The sequence below is a fragment of the Suricata suricatta genome, chromosome 3 (genome assembly GCF_006229205.1).
Source record: "Suricata suricatta isolate VVHF042 chromosome 3, meerkat_22Aug2017_6uvM2_HiC, whole genome shotgun sequence".
Lineage (NCBI taxonomy): Eukaryota > Metazoa > Chordata > Mammalia > Carnivora > Herpestidae > Suricata > Suricata suricatta.
In genome coordinates, this window is record NC_043702.1 from 116,460,453 (window position 1) to 116,486,585 (window position 26,133).

General features: G+C 40.4%; 1 protein-coding gene across 1 annotated transcript in view; it reads right to left on the minus strand.

Moving 5' to 3' along the window:
* DNAH14 (dynein axonemal heavy chain 14) overlaps nucleotides 1–26,133 on the minus strand; it is a 296,737-nt gene that overhangs the window by 141,998 nt on the left and 128,606 nt on the right. The window contains exons 36-40 of the mRNA XM_029934922.1: nucleotides 25,762–25,896; nucleotides 13,949–14,164; nucleotides 11,210–11,300; nucleotides 9,673–9,881; nucleotides 8,744–8,996 (exon numbers count right to left, since the gene is read on the minus strand). Coding sequence (XP_029790782.1) covers nucleotides 8,744–8,996; nucleotides 9,673–9,881; nucleotides 11,210–11,300; nucleotides 13,949–14,164; nucleotides 25,762–25,896 — 904 coding nt within the window. The remainder of the gene's footprint in view (nucleotides 1–8,743; nucleotides 8,997–9,672; nucleotides 9,882–11,209; nucleotides 11,301–13,948; nucleotides 14,165–25,761; nucleotides 25,897–26,133) is intronic.

Sequence of the window (26,133 nt, forward strand, 5' to 3'; positions counted from 1 at the left end):
TGTATAGACTCAGAAGTGGAATTGATGGGTCAAGTGATAATTTATGCCCTATCTGTTTAGGAACATCCATATCGTTCTCCACGGTGGCTGCCTCATTCTACCTTGTCACCAACAGAGTGCAAGAGTTCCAATTTCTCCACATCCATGCCCAAGTCTGTTATTTTCTGATTTTTAAAAAATTTTCTAACAACCACCCTAATGGCTGTGAAGTGGTACCTCACCGTGGTTTTGACTTACTGCATTTAGCTTTTGCATTTCTTTCATAATTAGTGATGTTGGGCATTTTTCATTTGCTTGTTGGCCATTTGCATATTTCCTTTGGAGAAATGTCTATTCAGGTCCTTCATCCACTTTTAAAGTACGTTGTTTGGAGGCACTCAGTGGCTCAGTTGGTTAAGTGTCTGACTTCAGCTCAGGTCATGATCTCCTGGTTCATGAGTTTGAGCCCCACATTGGGCTCACTGCTATCAATGCAGAGCCTGCTTCAGATCCTCTACATCCCTCTGTCTGCCCTTCCCCACATTCTCTCTCTCTCTCAAAATAAGTAAATAAACTTAAAAAAGTATATCAGGTTGTTTGTTTTTTTGTTAAGTTGCAGGAATTCTTTATATATTCTGGATATTAATTCATTATCAGATATGTAATTTGAAAATAATTTCTCCCAATTTGAGGTTTTCTTTTTACACTGTTGATAATTTAAGCTAAAAATAAAAGTCAAGAGTCAGATGCTTAATGGACTGAGCCGCCTGAGCATCCCTCTTCCTTTTCATTTCTTAGAAACCTCTTCCCCCCCCACCAATGATTGCTGCATTGACTAGCGCCCCCAAGCCCATGTTGAACGGTAACAGGAGTAAACACAGCATTAACAGGAACTGATGGAGGAGGCCAGCGAGAGCGCGTGACTGCAGCTGCGCTACAGCTGGACCCAGGCAACTGGACGTTTGTGATCCCTGTCCTGCTGTTGGAGTGCACGTGCTGCCCACTGTCCCAGCGCCAGGAGCCCTTCCAGGAATGCAGTCTCGAGAGAGCAACGCATTGTCCAGAACACCCTGAAGGAAAAGGGGACTGATTCCCACTCAGGCGTCTGTATAAACTTAAGATTCTTGTGTGCAGGTGTGGGGATCTGCTCATCGTGCCGTCCTTCAAGATGAGCCTTGTATACACGTCCCCTTGCTGAGTGACACAGGCCTCTGGGGCCTCCCTGCCTCCATGTATGGGGGCCAATTTGAACTCCACCCAGGAAACTCTCGACGTTGCAAACCTACAAACGGTGGGCCAGGCAGGGGGCCCAAGAAGCTTGACTTGGGAACAAGGCATCTGCAAGGGGAAGTCTCAGGCCAGCTGTGAACCTCTGCACAGGGAGGGTCGGCCCCTATGTCAAATGTGTGTCTGCCGCCACAGGGCTGAGGCCACACTGCGGCACAGAGGGCACCAGTGGTGGCTGCGTGGGGCTAGCCACTAATGCCCGAGTGGGGTCTGGAGCTCAGGTTAGGATGAGAGAAGAACCTGGGTAAGAACAGGATGTGCACCTGCCACCCCTCTGCGGCTCTGGGGCCCATGGGAGAGCGGGGCTGCTGATGCTTCCATCTGCAGGTTTCACGGGCCAAGAAGGGCCCAAGCACTGCAGGTCAGGGTCTGGGCCCTGGGATGAATCCTGATGGGGAATCGCAGAGGCAAAATCACAGACAAAGCGAGGACAGCAAAGGGGAGGACGTTCTGCTGATTGACAATGGGACAGATGAGGCGCTCCATGTCATCTGAGCCCGAATCCAAAGACAAATTTTAAATAGTGATTACCCTAGACATCTGATACTACAGAAATACACTCCAAAGGTCCTAGAGGGAAAGTTTATATTTTCTGTCCCTTGAATGTGTAAATCTGATGATGTCTTTAACATGTGCACCCCTGCGCCCCGGAGACAAGAACAGAAAGGTGTGAATCATATGGCGGTAAAGCTTCTCCCCCAAATCCAGGCCCCAGCCTCCGGGGGGAAACTCATCAAGGGCAAATCGACATCTGAAGTCTTCTCTGCAAATATAAGTAAAGAGCTCCAGCCATTCGATTGGGAAACTTTAACTTGTTCCATCCTGCCCCAAACACAACTTGAACTCAACCGTTATTCATAAACTAGTGGGTTTTATATGGTTTTACCAAATTTCTGGATAACTTTTTTTAATGTTATTTATTTTCAAGACAGAGAGAGACAGAGCTTGAGGCAGAGAGAGAGGAGTCACAGAATCTGAAGCAGGCTCCAGGCTCTGAGCTGTCAGCACAGAGCCCAACGTGGGGGCTCAAACCCACAAACTGTGAGATCATGATCTGAGCCGCAGTAAATCTTATTATTTAAAGCTATAGGATCTCTGTGAATGTCTGTATGTTGATGCATGTGCCTGGATATGTGCTCTGTATAAATTACAGCTTCTACCTGCAGATAATATTATCAAAAATAATTTATAAAAGATCTCTATGTAGCTGGCCTAAAGAAAAAGAAGCTTTGGTACGAAGAATTAACAAATTGATTGAGGCCCTCCCCGCTGAATGAGGGTTCTAAATACGTCCTGTTTTATCTGGACCACGGCTGGCCTAACCCAAGCTTTCCTCTGTTGCCATGCGAACCAGGCTACAGTCGGGAGTAGATTAAAGACGTTAGCACCATGTACCAATGTCCTTGTTGAACTGACAGTGACTGAGGGCCACATTTTAAAGGCCATGGAGGGCAAAAGGTCAGACCAGGCAAAAGAACACCACAATAATGGAGGATGCACTTTCCAGTATCATCTTCAAGCAAAACGGTTAACTGAAAAACGTTTAAAGCAGCAGACTTAATTACTAATGGGTACAATCTCCTTGGCCAGGTAGACTGAAGTACTATCCTAGGCTTCAAGACATTTGAACAGTGAGAGTCCACGGCTCCAGAGGCCAGACTGGGGACCCCCGCCCAAACACCCCACAGCATAAAGACATAAAAATCACAGGGAACATCCATTGCCTCAACTCCCACCGGGGATCAACCAAGCCCCTTCATGAACACCAAGCCCCATCACGCCTGGGAAGATGTGATCTCCTAGAATTCACAATGAGTCGTCCCACTGAAACAGAGGGGTTCCCTCCCCTGGCCAACAGGTATGGTATGCACAACGAAGTCAAGTTCCTGAAGCTGCCGGTTTCCTTCTCAAGGCCAGGAGGGAACATCTTGTTTTCACATGGCTGCCATCTCTGTTCCCTCCACAGGTCTGGCAGACACCACAGCACACACGGAAGCCCTCACCAAATCCACTCGGCAAGGCTTAAATGACAGCCAACAAAGCCTATCTTTACTGAACATGAAAACATCTCTACTGAGAAAAGCTGTCTTACAAAATAAGATGGCCTCGGGCATTATAACTAACAAGAAGGCACCTGTGTTATTATATAAGCAAAATGCTATGTGTTCACATCTGGTCTGTTAATGTATGATCTTTATTAAATCACATGAACACACAAGTGAAGGTGCTAGATGATCCCAGCCCTGACCTAGGGGACTTAGTAAATCACTGGTTTGGATCATGGGGTTCTGAAAGGAAACAAATATTGTTGCTTATTTTGGGTATCATTATCTTAATCTGTTTTCTCTTGCACATGCCTGTACTGTTCCATGGTCTCCAGCCAAGCGCAGCCAGATAACCACCATACGGGGCATCTCCATGCTAGTGAAACCCCCTGCTGACCCATCAGGGCACAGGGTGTAAGAGGGGGCAAATAAGATGGTAAAAACCAGTTACAGGAGATAAAATGGTGAAGAAGATCATCGAGAAGACATGGCCGCTGGTGACCTCCAAGGCGGATGGAGGTAATGAGAGGTTCCTTCCCCATCCCTTGTCCTGGGAATGTCTGCTCTGCCCCCTTCCTCCACATGGAGCCATTTCAAGGATGCGGCCTTGAGACAGCAATGTGTTCTTGACACCACCTGGACCATGTACATTACCAACCTTCATTAAGGCCTCTACATAAACTTTTAAAATTCTGGAAAGCAGGTGTGGAGAGCTACTCATCTTATGGTTCCCAAGAAAAACTTCATCTCTAAGTTCTCTTGCTTATTAACCCTGTGGCAGCAGAAGCAGGCAGTTTTTATAGGCAAGGGAACGGACAGATGACGTCTGTCCTGGACAGCTGTGGATGCAGACTGGTGCAGCCACTGTAGAAAACAGTACGGAGGTTCTTCCAAAAATTGAAAATAGAAGTCCACTCCTGCGTATTTACCTAAAGAAAACCGAAAACACTACTTCAAAAAGATATAGCATCCTTATGTTTCTTGCAGCATTATTTATAATAGCCAAGATATGGAAACAACCCAAGTGTCCATCCATAAATCAATGGAACAGAACAGAAAGCCCAGAAATGAATCCACAACTATATGGTCAGTTAATCTTTGACAAAGCAAGAAAGAATATCCAATGGGGGAAAAGAGTGTCTCTTCAACAAATGGTGTTGTGAGAACTGGACAGCAACATATGCAGGAGACTGGAACTAGACCAGTTTCCCACACCAAACAGAAATATAAACTCAAAACAGATGAAAGACATAAATGTGAGACATGAAACCATAAACATCCTAGAGGAAAACACAGACAGCAACCTTTTTGACATGAGCTGTAGCACCTTATTTCTAGATAGGTCTCCTAAGGCCAGGGAAACAAAAGCAAAAATATGCCATTGGGAATTTATCAAGATAAAAACCTCCACAGAGAAGGAAGCAATCAGCAAAACTAAAAGGTGACCTGCAAAATTGGAGAAAACATTTGCAAATAAAGGGTTAGTATCCAAAATATATTAAAAAAACTGATCTAACTCAACACCCAAAAATCAAATAATTCAATTAAAACTTGGCAGAACACATAGACATTTTCCCCAAAGACAACATCCAGATGGCCAAAACACACATGGAAAGATGCTCAACATCACTCATCATCAGGGAAATAAAACCAAAACCACAATGAGATACCACCTCACACCTGTCAGAATGGCTAGAATTAACAACTGAGGAAACAACAGGTGTTGGCGAGGATGCAGACAAAGGGGACCCTTGGGCACTGCTGGTGGGGACGCACACTGGTGCAGCCTCTGCGGAAAGCAGTGTGGAGGTTCCTCAGAAAGTTAAAAATAGAGCTACTCTATGACCCAACAATTGCAATACTAGGTATTTCCCCAAAGGATACAAAAATACTAATTCAAAGGGGTATATACACCCTTATGTTTATAGCAGTGCTATCTACAATAGCCAAATTATGGAAATTATGGAGATGACCCAAGTGTCCAGTGACTTTTGACTGGATAAAAGCGATATGTATATGCACACTGGAACATTACTCAGCCATAAAAAGAATGAAATCTTGCCATTTGCAATCATGTGGACAGAGCCAGGGAGCATAATGCTAAGCAAAATAAATCAGAAAGACAAATACCATATGATTTCACTCACATGTGGAATTTAAGAAATAAAACAAATGAACAAAGAAAAGCAGACAAAACCCCAGAGCCTTAAAAACAGAGAACAAAGTGGTGGTTTCAGAGGGAAGCTGGTGGGGGCTGGGGGACACAGGTGAAGGGGATGAGGAGAACACCTGTTGTGCTGAGTGATATAGGGAAATGTTGCGTCGCTATACTGCATCATTGGAGCACTGAAACTAACAATGCTGTCTGTTGACTCTGCTTCAATTACAAAAAAGAAAAACCTGCCAGCTCCCAACCTGGGTTAGCCTCTTTCTTTGGTCTCTCCTCACTCTCTGGGTATGGGTGACGGTTTCAGATTTCATCCAAACAACTCCCAAGGTTCTGAATCAATAGGAATGCATCTAATGATTACTAATGAAAATGCTTACTGTAGGTTTTTAATAGAAAAAGTCAAGAGTTAAGAAAGTTATCTTTTTCAGATTGCCAAATCATTTTTATTATTATTTTATGTTTGTTTATTTTTGAGAGGGGTGAGGAGGGGCAGAAAGAGAGGGAGACACAGAATCCGAAGCAGGCTCCAGGCTCTGAGCTGTCAGCACAGAGCCCGATGCGGCCCAAACCCACAAACCAGGAGATCAAGACCTGAGCAGAAGTCCATTAACTGAGCCACCCAGGTGCCCGAACAAGTGTCTTTCAACATATAAATTGTACTATTTGTTATTTAAATACATTTCCCATTTGTTGAAATAAAGACATAGTTTCTTTCTTTTGATAGGCTTATCTGGCAAATTATTCAAACAGATAATTCTAACATTAAATCATTCTTATATGCTGGAGGCAAAGTCATGTAGTCATGGTGTATCTCTAATCCACCGGATCCAGTCTTCTAATATTTTATTTAGAATTTCAGCCTCCACATTTATACATGGAATTGGTCTACAACTGTCCATTCTGCATTATCTTGTCTGGTTTGGGGAGCAGCTGCGTACTAACTTCATAAGACAAGCTGTGTGCCTTTCCTTCTTTTTCTATTCTTTGGAACAGATTTTATAAGGATAATTTGTTCTGTGAATGGTTGGTGAAATCTACCAACAAAATTTAATAAGCGTGGCTCAGGTTTTTGGAGAGGGTAAGAGGAGGCTTTTAAAAATTCAACTTTTGGGGCACCTGGGTGGCTTGGTCAGTTAAGTGACGGACTTCCACTCAGGTCATAATCTCACCATTGGTGAGTCTGAGCCCTGCACTGGGCTCTGTGTTGACAGCTCAGAGCCTGGAGCCTGCTTCAGATTCTGTGCCTCCCCCCACCTCTGTCTCAAAAATAAATAAATGTTAAAAAATTCAACTTTCAATTACTGTCATATTCAGATTTTTCCTTTTTTAAGGATCACTTGGGAAAACTTATATTTCACTTCAAAATTATCATTCCAAACAGGTTTTCCAACTTACCGACATGTCACTAATACAGCAAATCAGCCAGATATAGACTACGACCTACCACCCCAAAAACAGAAGTATGGAAAAAAAAAAACTATAGTAACAAGAGCTCACCACAACTGAGCTATAAAAAGAGGGAGGGGCGCTCCTTCAAGATCAGAAACAAAGAAGAAAGTCAGACAGGATAGTAAATGAATGCGCACACACCACCCACAGTGCCCCTGGGGGTGTGACACTCAGTCCGGGCTGCTGGCAGAACCAGGTTTTTATGACGGTCCAGGAGAGTGGACTTTGTGCAAGAGAAGGAAGGCAGCAGATTAGATTCTGGAATAGACCTGGGCCCTGAAAGAGCTTCTCAATGAAAAGGGGACTAGGAAAAGTCAGGCTGTCAGGGAAGCTACAAGGAAATGCCTTTCTGCCTAGATTTCAGACTGAAAATAAAGCTAGAAAATAAAGCTAGAAAACAGAACCTCAGGTATGGGCCATGTGCAAGTATAGGCCCTAAATGTATGCAATCCTGAGATTTTCCTGTAATAAAGTTCAAAAGCAGGAAAATAAAAGACTAATTCCACCACTGGGTATTTACCCCAAGAAAATAAAAACACGAATTCAAAAACTGTACCAACATTTCCAACAGCCAAGATTCGGAAGCAGCCCAAATGTCTACCACAGATGAAGGGACGAAAAGATGTTGGGGAACATACAGAGCAGAGTATCACTCGGCAAGAAGAAAGGAGATTGTGCCATTTGCGGTCACATGCACGGACCTGGAGAGAGTGATGTCAAGTGGAAGGAGTCGTTTCACCGACCAAGTCAGCATTCAACCCGTTTATTGTGTTCTTTCTTCGACCCGCTTCTGGCTGTGTTTCTAGTCCCCCGTCTCCCTGGCTAATGGTCCTGGTGCACCTGGAATTGTGTGTCTGGTGATGGAGGGGACATTCTTCAAGGCAGGAAACTTGACCCAGGCAGACACTGCTCTCTTTCAAATGCAGATGTCTCTTTCTCTTAATCACCTGGATTTTAAGACGTGCAGAGAGGTGGCAGTGGGAAGAAATATGCATGTACCCATCCTTTAACCTGGTCAGGGTTTGCTGCCAACATAGTATTTTGTTGCTGCCTCTGGCTAGGCTGGGATGTACTGACTGGCAAAGGCAGGGACGATGGTCCCTTCAGAGCCATGAGAAGGGGAGATGCCAACCCTAAATGTCCACTCATTCATTGCATCCGGCTCTCTTCCACTCAGAACTGCCATGTTCCCCAATTTGGGACCTTATCCTCTTGTCACCCCAGGGGTTTCTTACCACTTCTGTTAGTTTGGTGGATCCAAAGCTGGGTTTTGGAGACAGAGCTGGGAGCCTGTGCTAATGAGCCCTCTCACCAGGAAACAGACAGAGCCAGTGATTGAAGGGAGGATTCTGATTCCCCAGACCATGTGTTGGCAACAATGCTACACGGTTTTCTGAATCTTTTGCTCTCACCTAACACATTTTACTACTTTCCAGGTTTACATCTGTGCATGATTACAGCTTTTGCCTAGGATTCTGGATACATTTCCCTCCATTTTTTCCATCTCTAAGAATCCTTAAAACATAGCAAAAGCATTTTCCCTAAGAAAGACCCTTTTAGAATTCCTTATCCTTGTTTTTCTTGTGACCCATCAACACATGTATGATATTAATTTACTTCACGGATATGCCCCTTTATTAATGATTTTTAGTTTCTTCCATGTGCATGTCTGCTACTGGTTCAAATAGACTACAAATTCCTGGTCTTCTTTTTCTATTTTCTCTTCTAAGATTTAATAGAAGGTGATACATAATTGGCATTAAGTGAAACACAAGACTATTGATATGACTCAGAAGTGGGGGGGGGGACTCACGTTTTCCAAAGCCTCCATTTTCACTCATGAATTCAAAGAATGCATCAAGAATTCTACAAAGAGTTGTAACAATTGCTATGTCCTGTACGGGAAACGGCTGACATTTCTGATGCTTCTTTATAAACTGTAGTCCATCTGTGATGCTATTTTTAATCAAGAATTCAAGATAGCTCACTCCTGTTTGACTTATTAGTTTAGAAGTTTTCAGAAGCCATGATTTAATATAGGGCTCCCATCCCAGATCCACAGGATCCTAATGATATAAAGCACAAGGTAATGTTACATAAATAAAGAAAACCATGGTATTCGTCTTTCTTACGGTCTCTTTACTTTGCTCCCAGCAAAACAGCCCAGCATCGGCAGTCATCAGAGGGCAGCTGATCAAAACAGGCTGAAGAGCGATGGTCTCTGAAACGACTTGTGATTTTGACTGTGGTCTTACAAGACAACACACAGTCTGGGGACTGTGTGGAGGGCTGGGTGGGGAGGTTACATGTAGGTGGTGAGGGGAGCTGCTGAGCCAGCAATGAAAATTTCATGGAGAGAAGACAATCTTTGTGTGTCTTCCATCCCTCACCGCTGTCTTGGCAAATGTATGTCACAGGTCCTAAGGGTCACAGAGCAGGTGTGGAGAGGTGTCAGGGCAGTCCTTCCTCTGTGGGAAAGATGAGCCACCAGTGCCTGTCCTGACTGTCGAAAGCACCACTCACAGCTGGGGAACATATTGCCATTCCAATTACCGGGTCATCCTCATTTCAACAGGAGTGACTATATTCCTTTCACCCCTGGGTGAGGAGACAGTAGGGCATACAGCACCCTGCCGGATCCAGAGGTAACCATAAAACAACCATCAGAAACACTGTAGGTAATGACTAGTTATTACCCTAAACAAGAGGTTTTCCTTAAGATGTTTGTTTTCGGAAACTTACCATGTAGACCATTCCACACCGGCTGACAGTTGCAGGACTGGCCTGAGAGAGACTGTCTGTCTCAAAGACCACTCGTATTTTGTCAGTTAAGGCTATTCGCTCACTGTTTGCCAGACACAACATTCTAGTATCATCCAGCATGGTGTTTAGATTTTCTACCCAAAACGTATCCACTGGGCCATCCAAAACAATCCACTGCCAATCATAGTCTGGAGAGAGAAATACTTTTAATGTAACAGAATATCTGTCTTCTTGTATTACAAGTTTACAAATTCCCTATTGTGTTGGGAAAATATTTTCAAACAAGGTGAAAACCGATACCCTAGAGAGCAGCAGAGTGAATGGGTGCATGTGCAGTTAGAGAGGACTACTCGGACCCCATGCTGAACCATTCTTCAGACACGGTCAATATTCTTAGATTACTGCTTGTGTAACTGGCCCTTAGGTTTTGGGGAAGAGAAGCCCCACGGATCTATCTTTCCCATAATAATGTGGTCTGTGAGTCCCCCTTCCCCCCAGGACACTTTTTGGACATGCTGCCTCTGGGAAATAGAAAAGTAGACTTCCTTCGAAGAAAGAATCAAATAGACACATTGTAGAATAGCTCTCATTGTGGCCCCCTGGCTCCTCTTTCCACCTTCTACACGCACCACCCTGCTCCACAGTTCTAGAAAATCTGTTGGTCAAGACGGGGGAGGAGAGTGTGCCTGCAGGACATTACAGCAGCCTGGAAGAGCAGGGTTGGAGAGCCACGACCAAGAGGCCAGGATGCCGAGGCGTCTCTGAGCGGCTGACACACCGGCCTCCAGGCCTGACTTGAAGCCCCTGGAAGGGCAACTGCTAGGCCCGCAGACCCCACTCCCCAACATGAATGCTGGAGAGGGACACACACACATCCAGGAATTCTAAAACAGCAGAAGCAAGGACAGAAGTCTCTTTCCGAGCCTGGAACAGCAACGGACGGCTGGTGCCATGGGACTCAAGGCTCAGCCTGGAGCAGCAAGCGATGGCCGATGGGGCTTCAGCTGGGAACGTCACCTCCTCCGGAGCTGGAACCTCCCCATACGCTCTCTGTCCCCCTGGGGGTTCCTGCACGCACACCCACACACTTGCACTCATGCCACAAAGCAGCACAGGACAGATGTGTAGTTCTGTCTGGGTGAGTGTGCGTGGGCTGGGTTACCTGGGCCGGGCGTGCATCCCATCCAGGGCCCTGCAGAGATAGCACTGCTGCACATTTCCACACAGCTTTGTCTCTACCTTTAACATCCACTTGCTTCTTGTGAGATACTGAAGTTCATTTCTAACCGGAAAGGGCCACGCATGACCTACCACTTCTGTGACATAAATATGTATGTGTATACTATGCTGTAACATGTGGTAAATAAACATATATATACATTTTAAATCAATGAGGAAAAAATAAACAGTATAGGAACACAAATCAAATGTTTCTAAAGATATGGATCTACTCATTTGTTCAGTTTGTCTTCCCTGTTAATGAATCGTCTTTACTGAATTTCATAATAACACTTACTCTGACTTTCTGGGATTTTATCATCTTTCTTCATCTTCTTCAAAATATTATCATCCATATCTGCTATATCAGAGGAATCAAGTTGGAAAACCTAAAATAGGTAATCAATAATGTTTATTTCATCAGACTTTCCAACCCAAATATGTCAATATGCTCTCTTGAGTACTAAAATAGAAAAGGCAGAACATTCTGTGGCTGAAAGACCTCCCTGTATCCAGCACAGGGTGGCTTAGCTGAATTCTCATTACAGGCCATTTTCTTCTAGAAAATTCCTTCAGTTTGTTTTTCTATACAGTTAGTACATGCTTGTTGTATAGCATTAAAATAATACCATAAAGCAAGAAAGCAAATGTTCTCTGAATTCCCACCATCTAAAAGAAACACTGTGGATATTTTGGTATATATTTTTCCTAGACCCTCCTTCATGATAGTTTAAAATTTTTAGGGTAATGCACTAAAATGTTAAATGTTTCTAAAACGTTCTAACACTTTAGAACGTTTTAGAAATACTAAGTACTATGATTTTCTGCTCAGATTTCTTTAATGAACTTTATAATCATTTAATTCAAATTTTAAATTGGGATACACATATATTAATTTGGTCTAGATTGGCATTTTTAGGATGGAAATCTTTTCATACAGGAATAGAGTGTATCTTCCATTTACTCAATTTTTGCCAATTGCACATGTATCCCTGCCCCCTCCTTGCCCCCTCCCTGCCCCTCTCCCTGGCCCCCCATGACAAGTTCCTTTCTTGTACATTTTTCCAATATAGTTTTCATAGAATAGTCACCACTGTTAGCAGAACTTTTCCCATTTCCATTTCTGACTGGTGTAATTAGAGAATTGTTTCACAACCACCTTATCATATTCCTTCTCTATCAGTTTCTGAGGTTGATGTAACAAAATCTCACCCTAGCTTTGCATTTGTCAATTTGTCTACAAAATTTCCCCAGATGTGTTTATATGATGTCATAGGCACATGATAGCTCAGAACTGCCATCGTTTTCTGCATCCACAGCACACTGTTTTCTCCTAATTTTATAATAATTCTTGACATCTGGCAGATCTCACCACCCAAATTTTCCCCCTTTTTTAAATTCAGGAATGTCATGGCCCTTGATTCTTCTATATACATTTTAGAATCAGTTTGCCAAGGTCTTAAAAACTACTTTAATTTTCTATTTCAAAACTCAGGCCACAGCTCCAGTTTTCAAGGGTGGCGCTAGCATAAGGACAGACATAAAGATGAATGGAACAGAACCGCAAGTCCAGAAATAAATCCCTACATTTGCAATCAGCTGATTTTGACACACGTGACAAGACAATACAAGCAACGGGGGAAAGAAGAGTCTTTTCAACAGACAGTTCTGGAACAGCTGAATATTCAAAGGCAGAAGGATGCATTGGGATCCCTTTCTTGTACTGTACACAAAAAATCAACTCAAAATAGACCAAAGACCTGAATATAAAAGTGAAAACTCTAAAACTCCTGGAATAAAACTTAGAAAGAAATCTTTGTGACCTTGAACTATACAAAGCTTTATAAAGCTATGATATCAAAAAAACAAGTGACAAAGTAAAAAGTAGATTGAACTTCATCAAGGTTAAAAACTTTGGTGTTTCAAAAGATACCTTCAAGAAAGTAAAGGCAGCTCACCAAATGAAAGTGCTTATACATCATAGTTCCTGATAAGGGACTTGTATCCAGAATATACAGATATATATGCATATGTGTATATATATATATATGTGTATGCATGTATATTTATGGACTGGAAGATGGATATATGATATCATTAATATAATAATTTAATAATGTTAAGTGTTAAAATTAACATTAAATATTATAATAGTCACATTCATGATAAAAATATATTTATGGATTAGAAGACTTAATATTGTTTTTAAAATTTTAACTCCAGTGTAGTTAACATACACTGTTATTGTCTCAGGTCTACAACATAGTGATTCAAAAATTCTATACATTACTCATATGTAGAATTTAAGAAAAAAGAGTGGGGAAAAAAGAGAGAGACAAATCAAGAAACAGACTCTTCACTACAGAGAACACACTGCTGGGCACCAAAGGGGAGGGGGAAACAGGTGACGGGGACTGAGGAATGCACCTGTGGTGATGAGCACCAGGGGGTGTAGGGAGGTGTGGAGTCGCAACAGTGAACACCTGAAACTAATATTACCCTGCACAGCATCATTTAAGTAAAAACTTAAAAAAAACATTTAAAAACTCTGCTTATCTAGTTCTAAATGTCATTCTTCTGTTAATATATTTTGACGGATGAAACTTACCAGTAAGCTCTATAACTAATGAGAACCCAACTCTTCAAAAATGCTTTTGCTATTTATGATTAGTCTGTGATGAATTTTCTATCAAAAATTTTATTAACTTTTCCACTGAAGTGTTTTCATAGCTCATTAATTTGTCAGGTGTCCTGGCGGTGCCACAATCACTAGACCACCCTCCCCTGACACCTAATCCACTCAGTGCTCCTTTCAAAGCAAGTATCTTTCATTTTATTGTTTACCAACCATGTTAAAACACAATGGCATATTTTCTGTTTTTTTATAGCTTATAGTTTTTCTTTTTCAAAACTGATTATAATAATTTTAAGCTTATTTTCATACTGCTAAGTATCTAATAATGCTTAAATATCAAGTTTTAAACAATGAAGTAATCCACAAGAGCCAAATAAAAATAATCCTTCCATATAAACTTACATTCGCTGCATCTGAGATTCTTGACTTCAGTCCAAGACCACTGTCCTTATTGGAGTTCCTTGCAGTATTAGCATATGCATAATTTCGAACTGCTGTTGACAATAATCCATCTGTCCATGCCATGGTGTTAGGGTCCAGCTGTCCATATAGTTCACTAACAGTGATACACTTTGGATTTAAAACACAAATATCTACTTTTCCTTTTCTTCCTGGAATCTGAAAAAATCCAGTGTGGTTTCTTAAAAGTAGTACTCAGAGTATAATTATTTACATTTTTGCACTGTTAACACCAAAGGGTTTTAGGAGATGTTTTTCACTCCGAAGAAAGATACCCAATAAAGATAGCAATTTAAAAGGAAGAATAAAAACTGACTTAAAAAACTTTTTTTTATGTTTTTAATTTATTTTTGAGAGACAGAGAGAGACAGCATGAGAAGGGGAGGGTCAGAGAGAGAGGGAGACACAGAATCCGAAGCAGGCTCCGAGCTACCTGTCAGCACAGAGCCTGACGCAGGGCTCGAACCCACGAACCATGAGATCATGCCCTGAGCTGAAGTCGGATGCTTAGCTGACTGAGCCACCCAGGCATCCCAAAACTGACTTTTTAAAACTAGCCATAATGTTTGAATCACTATTTTAAAAATTCTAAGTACTATAAGTGATATCCCTGGAACAAAATCGGGGCAAAAATCCCACTGGTCCTCATCCAGGAACTCAATGTATGAACTGGGATGTGGTATGTCTGCAGCCAGGGCTAGACACACAGATAAGGGAGACCATAGGACTGTTTTAAGCTTCAGTTCAGAGCTGGCACTCAAGCAGACCTTATCTGTTACCTTCTAACCTCTCTAGAGGGTTGCCTGAAGATCTGGGGGGCGGCCTGAAGAACTGGTGTCTGTTCCACCTAACTCAGATTTCAGGTGAGAGAAGTGTCAGGCACTTCTTGTGAAGGCTTCAGGAAGACTACAGACCCACAAAAGCCTCCAACAAGACCTTATGGATGGATTCAAGCAATAGACCATATACAGCCCAAGGGAGAAGCTAGGTAGGAGGAATTTTTAGGAAATCAAGACACTCAAATTAAGCTGCGTAGACAGGGGAACAGTAAAAGTCAAACTGTGAAAGCCCCGTCAAGAAGCACGCCAGAAAAAAACCTGAGAAGACATTAAACCTTCATCTCAGGCTGATCTTTAGATTCAGAGCAGGCCCTTCTAGTCAGTGAGGAACAACCCCATGACAGAGAAACTCGGTAAGGGCTGGGAGAGATGGCTGTTTTTTATAAATGCCCCATTCCCAACAAGTATCACAAGGCATATAAAGAAACATAAAAACATGTTCCATTAAAAAAATAACAATACATTGACAGAAAACATTCTGGATAAAGTTTAATTTGAAAAGAAGCCATAAAACAACCCTCAATTGAGCTTTCTCCCTAAAATCAAGAACAAGACAAGGATGGCCACTCTTACTACTGTTATTCAACATAGCACTGGAAGTCCTGGCCACAGCAATTAGATAAGAAAAAGAAATGAGAGTCACCCATATCGGTAGAAAAAGAAGTCACTATTTGCAGATGACATGATAATACACACAGAAAATCCTAGATTCCACCAAAACCTATTAGAAATAATACATGAATTCAGTAAAATTGTAAGATACAAAATTAATGCAAAGAAATAGTGTTTCTATTCACTAATGAAGTAGCGAAAGAGGAATAAAAACCACTTCCATTTACAATTGTGCCAAAAAAAAAAGCCTAAGAATAAACTTAACCGAGGAGGTAAAACTATAAAACATTGATGAAAGAAACTGTAGATGACAACAAAATGGAAAGATACTCCATACTCTTGCACTGTGGATGGGAATGCAAACTGGTGAGGCCACTGTGGAGATCAGTATGGAGGTTCATCAAAAAATTAAAAATATTAATACTTTATGATCCAATAATTCCACTACTGGGTATTTACCCACAATAAATGAAAATGCCAGTTCAAAAAGATACACGCATCCCTATATTTTAGCATTATTTACGATAACCGAGTTCTGGAAGCAGCCTAAATGAATCGACAAGGAAGATGTGGCATACATATAATGGAATATTATGGGCCCATAAAAAGGATGAGATTTTGTCATTTGCAAAAACATAGATGGACCAGAGGGTGTTATGCCAAGTCAGACTGAGAAAGACAAATACCACATGATTTCACTTGTATGTCGAATCTAGGAAAAAAACCCCAACAAATGAATAAACAAAAAGCAGAATCAGACCCACAAATACAGAGAACAAACTGATGTTTGCCAGAGGGAAGGGAGTGGTTGGCAAAATGGGTGAAGAAAAACTGGAGGGACAGGCTTCCAGTTATGGAATGAGTAAGTCAGGGGCACGAAAGGCACAGCTCAGGGAATACAGTCAAGGGCACTGTAACGGTGTTGCATGGCAAGAGCCAGCAGTTACACCTGTTGTAAGTGTAACAGACAATGTATAAACCTGTCAAGTCACTAAGCCCTACATCTGAAACTAGTGCAACATTGTGGTGTCAACTATACACGAAGATTTTTTCAAGAAATAGCTCAATAAATTTTGAAACTGTGAAATCATACAAGTACCCTCCTTCAGTCACAGTGGCATTGAACTAGAAATCAGTGATAACACAACTGGAAAATTTGCTAACATACTGAAACCGAACAAAACACGCTTAACCAATGGGTCAAAGAAGAGACACATAGGGAATTGCTATGAAAATGAAAATATAATATGCCAGAACTTGTGGGATGCAGTGAAAGCGGTACGAAAAGGAAAAATTATGGCTGTGAGCTTCCACATTAAAAGAAGAAAAATCTCAAATCAACAATCTAATTTTATACCATAAGGAACTAGACAAAGAACAGAAAACTGAACCCAAAGCCAGTAAAAGGATGGAAGTAATGGTTAGACAAATCAGAGAACAGAAAAACAACAGAGAGATCCCCAAGAAGACCAAATTTCATTGAAAAGAGGAACAAAACTGACGAACTTTCAGCCAGACTGAGATAAAACATAGAAACCATACAAACAGGGATTCTGAGCTCACCTCTTCCCAGGGACACCCCACATTAACGGTGGGCACGGCATCCGCCTGTCCCTCGCTAAGCTGCCCCCTGCTGCCCAGCTGAAGCCCAAGAGCATGGGCAGGGGCAGGTGAGCCCTATGTCGCAGTGCTGTCTTGCTTTCCGCCTCAAGTGGGAGCACTGCTGGAGCACGTGGGCATGCGCCCTTAAACGTTCTCCTCCGACCGTTCTGCAGCTGGTGAGCAAGCCCCATCCCCCTCCTCTCCAGGCACCTCCTACTAAAGCCACACAGGGGACACATCTTGATCCACTGGTCCTGGTGACCATAGGGGCTGGCACTACTGAGCTCCACAGGACTGTAACAATCAGAAAGACCGTTCTTGGCAGACCACCACCGCGGGTCCGAACAGACAGCAGACTGACCAGTGTTCCTGTGAAAAGGGCCTATTTACTTAGGTTGGAGGCTCAGCCTCGGAGACAGGCCCCAGATTCCCACACATCTAGAGGCTGAGGAGGCACTTCTACAGAACTTAAGCAAAGATACCATCCTTGTGCACCTCTGTGGCCTTGCAGCCCCTTGAACAGATCTCCTTTTGGAGCTCTGAGTTTTGCAATTGGTGCCTAGGGGACACCTCCAGCAAGGATTATGATCGTGGCCCCACAGGACTGTATATATCCGCATACTTTAAAAGCTGCTGCTCCAGGGTCTGGCTTTGAGTTAGCCTAAAATGAAAGGCTGAATGAGGTCCCTCCCCTTGGAACACGGATGGGTCTTGACACACTTTCAACAAGGGGGATATACCAAGACAAGATCAGGCAGTTTAAACAATCACAAAGGTTTGAGAGGCAGCCAAGAGTTGGGGTTGGTGAATGAGAAATTTCATCACCTACAGAAGGCCACTCGTTCAAGAGTGAGGTAGCTATTTTACCAACAGAAACAGAATCAAGCAAAATGAGGGAACAGAAAGATATGTTCCATATGAAAGAACAAGACAAAATCTTAGAAAAAAACCTTGATATGGAAATAAGTCATCTTTCTGCCTGACAAAGAACTCAAAGTAATGGTCATAAAGATACTCACTCAACTCAGGAGAAGAATGGACAAACCCAGTGAGAACTCTTAACAAAGAGGGAGAAAACAAGAAAGTACTGAACATAAGTCACAGAGCCCAAGAATACAGTTAGTGAACTGAGAAATATACTAGAAGGGTTCAACAGCTGGACAGAACAGAAGGATGGATCAGTGAGCTGGGAGACAAAGCAATGAAACTCACCCAGACAAAGTAGCAAAAGGAAAAAAAAAGGTTTTACAAAAATGAAGATCAAAGAAGGGACCTCTGGGCCAACCAACATCAAGTGCAATAACATTCACATCATAGGGGTCCCAAGAGAAGAGAGAGAAAAAAGTAGAAAAATTGTTTGCAGAAATAATGGCTGATATTCTCTACCTAGGGAAGAAAACAAACATCCAGGTCCAGGAAGCTTCGAGAATTGTAAATAAGATGAATCCAAAGAGATCTATGTTAAGGTGCATTGTGATTAAAAAGTCAAAAGTTAAAGACAATCCTTTAAAAATATATGTACACATATTTATTTATCTTAATGTATATTTTTGAGAGAGACAGAGCGTGAGCAGGGGAAGGGCAGAGAGAGAGGGAGACACAATCAAAGCAGGCTCCAGGCCCCAGGCTGTCAGCACAGAGACTGATACAGGGCTCGATCCCACGGACCGTGAGATCTTGACCTGAGCCAAAGTCAGATGCTTAACAAACTGAGCCACTCAGGCAACCCAAAGAGCATCTTGTAAGTAATGAGACAAAAACAAATTGTTACATACAAGGGAAACCCAATAACACTGCACATTTCTCAGCAGAAACTTTGTAGGGCAGAAGGCAGTGGCATGATGTATTCAAAGTACTGGAGAGAGAAACCTTCCAACCAAGAAGAGTCTACCTGGCAAATCATTCTGAATTTAAGGAGAGAGCTTTCTAGACAAGAAATGCTAAAGGAGTTCATCAATACTAAACCGGCCTTACAGAAGTGTTAAATGGACTTCTTTAAGCTGAAAATGGTACAAATTAATGCCAAGAAGACATACTAAGGTAAACCTCTTACTGGAAAAAGATAATATATAGTAAAGGTAGTAGATTAATCACCTGTGACAATTAAAAGACAAAGTCAGTAAAATTAACTAAAACTATAATAATTAGTTTAATGGATGCATAAAATAAAAAGATGTAAAATGCGGGGCACCTGGGTGGCTCAATTGGCTAAGCATCTGACTCTTGGTTTCAGCTCAGTTCATGATCTCCTAGTTTGTGAGTGTGAGCTCCATATTGGCAGGCTCAGGACTAATAGCTCAGAGCCCCCTTGGGATTCTTTCTCTTTCCCTCTTTCTCTGCCCCTTCCCTGCTTGCTCATACTCTCTCTCTCTTTCTCAAAATAAACAAATAGACAAAAAAAGATGTAAAATGTGACATCAAAAACAGTATAAGGTATGAATAAAAATGTAGAGCTTGGAATGTCTTTTAAAAATTTTTTTTAAATTTATTTTGAGACAACAAGTATGCACGAGCAGGGAAGGGCAGAGAGAGAGAAGAGAGAGAGAGAATCCCAAGCAGGCTCCAGGCTGATAGCATGGAGTCCAACATGGGGCTCAATCCCATGAATTGTGAGATCATGACCTGACCTAGTATCAAGAGTTGGAGGCTTAATGGACTGAGCCAGCCAGGTGCCCTGAGCTGGGAATGTTTCAAATTTAAGTTGCTATCAACTTAAAGTGGACTGTTCTATACCTAGGATGATGTATGTGAACCTCACAGTAATCACAAATCAAAAACTTACAATAAATACACAAGACAAAATGAGAAAGGAATCTAAACACAACACTAAAGTAAGTCAACAGACCACAATGGAAGAAAAAAAAAGAAGAATGGAGAAGAACTGCAAAATAAGTCAGAAAACAGTTAACAAAATAACAATAAGTATATTCCTATCAATAATTGTTTTAAAAATAAATGCACTAAATTTTCTAATCAAAAGACATCAAATGGCTGAATGGATAAAATCTACATAGTGAGTGAACCTATAACAGACTCACTTCAGTAATAAGGACACACACAAACTGAAAGTGAGAGATGGAAAAAGATATTCCATGGAAATGGAAATGAAATGAAAGGTGGTATATTTATACTAATATGAGACAAAACACACATTTACAACAAAGACTTTAATAAAAGACAAAGAGGGGAGGGGGGCACCTGGGTGGCTCAGTTGGTCAAGCATCCGACTTTGGCTTAGGTCATGATCACCTGGTTGTGGGTTTGAGCCCCACATCGGGCTCTCTGCTGTTAGCACAGAGCCTAGAGTCTGCTTCAGATCCTCTGTCTCCCTCTCTCTCTCCCCTCCCCTGTTCACACTAGCTCTCTCCCTGTCTCAAAAATAAATACACATTAAAAAAATAAAAGACAACAGGGAACATTGCGTAATGATAAAAATATCAATCCAGCAAGAAGATATAAGTCTCAGTAAACAGAAGAAGACTGAAATCATACCAAGCATCCTTTTCAACCACAGTGGTATAAAACTAGAAGTCAATTACAAAAAAAATCTGGACAAAGTACAAATATGTGGAGAGTAAACAACACGTTACTGAAAAAGTACTGAGTCATAGAAGAAATCAAAGGAGAAACAAAAAAAAATATGTAGAGACAAATGAAAACAGAAATGTGACAAAATGAAATATATAGGATGCAGCAAAAGTGGTTCTAAGAGGGAAATTCATAACCTCAAGAAATATATTTCAATTTAATTTGACAGCAAAAACGACTATAAACAGAACAAATAAAGTCCAATGATAGAAGAAGGAAGGAAATAATAAAGATCAGAAAGGAAATAAATGAGACAGAGACTAAAAGGACAACAGAAAGATCAATGAAACTAAGAGCTGGTCCTTTGAAAAAAAATAAACAAAATTCACAAGTCTAGACTCACCAAGGAAAAAGAGAAAGGGATCAAATAAATAAATTCAGATATGGGTGAAAAGTGACAATGATATCGCAGAGATACAAGGGATCATAGGAGACACGATGAACAATGATACATATGCCAATTAGACAACCTAGGAGAAATGAGTAAGCTCCTAGAAGTTTACAATCTTCTCAGACTGAATCATGAAAAAATAGAACATCTGACTAGGCTGATGACTAGTAAAGAGATTGAATCAGTAATCAAAAAGCTCCCAACAAACCAAAGTCCAGGACAAGACAGTGTCACTGATGAATTTTAGAAACATCCAAAGAGGATTTAATACCTATTCCTCTCAAACCCTTCCAAAGAAATTGAAGGGGAAGAAATGCTTCCAAAACCCATTTATGAGTCCATCACTACCCTGATACCAAAACTAGACAAAGACAACACACAAAAAAGAAAATTACATGCTAATATCCCTGATGAGTATACGTGCAAAAATCCTCACCCAACCATTAGCAAGCCAAATGCAATAATACATTAAAAGGATCATACACCATGATCAAGTGAGAATTATTCCAAGCATATAGGGGTGGATTTACCACCTGCAAATCAATCAGTATGATACACTGCATTAACAAATGAAAGATAAAAATCATATGGTCATCTCAACAGATACAGAAAACTATCAGAAAGAGAAATCAAGAAAACAATGCCATTGATGACCACATCAAAATGAATAAAATACTTAGGAAAAAATTTGACCAAGGAGCCGAAAGACTTGTATGTTGAAAAGTGTAAGACATTGATAAGAGGAAGTAAAGAGACCAAAAAATGGATAGATACTCTGTGCTCATGGCTAGGGAGAAATAACATTGTTAAGGCATTGCTAATTCTACCCAAAGCAGTCAACAAATTCTGTGCAATCCCTATCAAAATTCAAATGGCAATTTCTCACAGAACTTGAACACATGAAGTTTGTATGGAACCACAACAGACCATGAATAGCAAAACAATCTTGAGCAAGAACAAAGCCAGAAGCATCAGGTGTGATTTCAAACTACCCTACAAAGCTATAGTAATCCAAAGAGTATGATTTTGGCATAAAAAGAGATATATACTTCAATGGAACAAAATAGAGAGCCCAGAAATGAACCCACATAGACATGGTCCATTAGCTTACAACAAAGGAAGGCAAGAATATTCAATGGGGAAAGGAGTCTCTTCAGTAAATGGTGCTGGAAAAACTGGACAGCCACATGCAGAGGGGTAACACTGCATCTCACACAGTACACAAAATTAACTCAAAATAGATTAAAGACTTGAATGTAAGTCCCAACATTATAGAACTCCTAGAAGTAAACATAGGTGGTAACCTCCTTGACATTGATTTCAATAATGTTTTCTTGGATCTGATCCAAAGACAAGGGAAACAAAAGCAAAAATAAATAAATGGGACTACATCAAATGATAAAACTATCAAATCAATAAAATGAAAAGGCCACCTACTAAATGGGAGAAAATGTTTGCAAATCATCTATCTGATAAGGATAAGTCACCAAAATTTATATGCAACTCAGTAACATGCAATCTGATTAAAAAATGGGCAGAGGATCTGAACAGAAAATTTTCCAAAGAAGACATTTCCAAAGAAGGTCAACAGAGACATGAAAAGATGCTCAACATCACTCATCACCGGGAAGGTTCACATGAAAACCACAGTGAGATACCTTCTATCAACTATTATCAAAAAGACAAAAAAGAAAAAAGCCACCCCCCAAACAAGTGTTGGCAAGAATGTGTAGAAAGGGAACCCTTTTGCACTCTTGGTGGGCATGTAAATTGGTGCAGCTACTATGGAAAACAGTATGGAGGCTCCTAAAAAAAAACTAAACTAAAAATAGAACTACCACATGATCTAGCAATTCCACTACTTGGAGTCTATTTGAAAGAAAACAAAAACACTAATTTGCTATGATCACTTCTATGTTCATTTTAACATTATTTACAATGACCAAGATATAGAAGCTACCTAAATGCCCACTAATGGATGAATGGATAAAGAAGACGTGATGTGTACATACACACACACGTGCGCATGCACACACATTCAGTCATGAAATGGAATTAGGCAGTGACACATGCTACACCTTGAATGAACCTCAAAAACAAATGCTAGGGGCACCTGGGTGGCTCAGTCGGTTAAGCGTCTGACTTTAGCTCAGGTCATGATCTCACAGTTTGTGTGTTCGAGCCCCACATCGGGTGCTGTGCTGACAGCTCAGAGCCGGAACCTACTTTGGATTCTGTGTCTCCCTCTTTCTCTGCTCCTCCCTAGCTCATGCTCTGTTGCTGTCTCTCATAATAAATAAATGTTTAAAAACAAAACAAAACAAAAATCATATGCTAACTGAAAGCAGCCTGACAAGAGGTCACATATTGTGATTCCTTTTATATAAAATATCCTGCATAGGCAAACTCATAAAGACAGAAAGCCACCCAGTGGTTTCCAGAGAATTGAGAGAGAAGGTAATGGGGAGAGATTTCTTAATGGATACAGGTATTCTCCTGCAGTGATGAAAAAGTTCTGAAAGTAGAGAGAGACGGTAACTGCACAACGCTGTGAACGCACTGTCACTGAGCTGTACACCTTAAAATGGCTCCTTATATATGTGACTTTCACCCTTGATCTCACTCACTGTAGATAGCGAAATTCTACCCTACTGCAACCAGTCCCATTCCTAGAGAGACATTTTCAAGGGATACTCATATACAAGAACATACAGTACACACATGACACAGTTCCTATGATGAAGAGGGAAGAGAGGGGAAGATTAGGAAATAAAGGAAACAAAACTGCACTAAAAGAAACAAAAGAGAAGGTCTTGAACAGACTAATTAGCAAAAAGCCATGAACTAAAACTAAGGAGGAAGATCAAAGACAATTCCATTACCTAAGGCCTTGCACCAACCTAGATACTTTATTATAATTATATTTTTTAAAACCCCAAATTTAAAAACATTAACATGAGAGAATTATAAATAAATGATAGTACAGTCATATATACAGAACACAGTCATTGAAATGATATTGTAAGAAAAATTTAATGACATGGGGTTAATTCTCAGTATACAGTATTAGGTGAAAATGCCAACATTAATAAAATTGAGGTAATTTATACACAGTATGATCTCAATTATTTCAAAATATATGTTGTGTAGGAAAAATAATCAAAGGGAATACAGCAATGTCTGCAGTCATTCTCTCTAGGTGGTTATTACTTCTTTATGTTTTTATATTTTCCCCAAGTTTCTCACAATTGTACATATTTCTTTTGTAATTTAAAAAATGTTTTTAATAAAGCAAATTCCTGCCCAGAGGGTTGTTGTTAGAATTTAATGAGATAATTCTAGTAAAAGTGTTTAGACCAGTATTTGACTCATATTTAGTGCTCCATAAATATTAGTTATTACTGCTGTGATAGTTCACCTCTTATCAGTAGCAACAACTGGTTAAGAACTAATTCAGACTTGTTGATAAGGGGGTAGAAACGATAAAGGCTATGAACTGCCACAGCAATGGTCTTGAAGCAGGCTAGCGCATACTAACTGAAAAACAAAACCCACAAAACTGAGAACTTGACTTTCTAAACTTTTGGAATATACTGCCAATGAGTCTTTAAATAAGGTAACTGAAGCACACATTATTTATTGGAATCTAACTTCATATTAAATTAAATATCACTCAGCCATCAAAAAGAATGAAATGTTGCCCTTTGCAATGATGTGGATGGAGCTAGAATGTATTACACTAAGTAAAATAAGCCAGTCGGAGAAAGACAAATACCGTGTGATTTCACTCATATGTGGAATTTAAGAAACAAAACAGATGAACATATGTGGGGGGGCGGCAGAGAAGAGAAGAGAGAGAAACAAATCACAAAAGAGAACAAACTGAGGGTTGATGGAGGGAGAAGGGTGCGGGATGGGCTGGGTGGGGGATGGGCATTAAGGAAGACACTTGTTGGGATGACCATGGGTGTTGTCTGTAAGTGATGAGTCACTGAATTCTACTTCTGAAAACAATACTGCACTGTATGTTAACTAAAATTTAAATGAAAAAAATGCATATATCATGAAAAAGTTGGAGTTATCCTAGGAATTCAAGGACAACTTAACATTAGCAAATCTATCAACATAAGTTATCACATTAACCAATTAAAATAAAATAAAAAAATAGATTCTAAAAAATTCTAAAATAGATTCTAAAATATTACATCATAAACTCCAAAGGTCAAAAACCAAAGTATAATGAGAATGGAAGAAAATTTCCAAAGTATGAAAGAATATCTATCATAAACCAAGGGCAAATACCATATTAAAAGTAGAAATAATAACTGTATTTCAAATAAAGTAAGGAGCAAGATATTATTACAGTTAACATTGGAGGGTTAATCATTGCAATAAGAATATCAATAATACAAAAGAGACAAAATTACATTCATTGAAGATGACTCAATTGATCATCTATAAAAACAGTTACAACTTAGCATTACCAGCCCATTAAGGTGACTAAGTACAAAATAAATATATAATTCAATAGATTTAGTTTACACTAGTAATTATTAGTTTGAGATTCAAATGAAAAAAAACTCCATTTACTACAATGATTCTTAATTACAAAATTCCTAGCAATAAACTTAACAAGAACATATTATATAAATAGGATATAAAATGTTACTGAAGTATAAAGATCCGAAGAAATAGAGCAACATTTTGTTTAGCACAATATTTACCTGTGAAATAGACTCCCTTTCTTCAGTTAACAGGACGTCTTCAACTGGTAGTAGTGTTAATGCTCTTTCTAAAATTCTTCTGACTGTTGTCTTTCCCCCACCTGTTGGGCCTACTAACATCACACCAACACAAATCTAAAACAAAATTGCAGATTTATGATTTAATTTTGGTTTACTGGTGGTTCACCTCAACTGAAATCTGAAGGTTCCTATTTACAAATACATCTGTGTCCACAAACCCTTCCTTCAAATTATTGTTCAATCTGCTGTAATCTGTGTTCTGTCTTCATTGACTAGGCTAATAATGTCAAAATGTGCAGAAATCTCCCAATTTTAAAATTCAAAGAATAACTTTCAATTGTTTTTGACAGT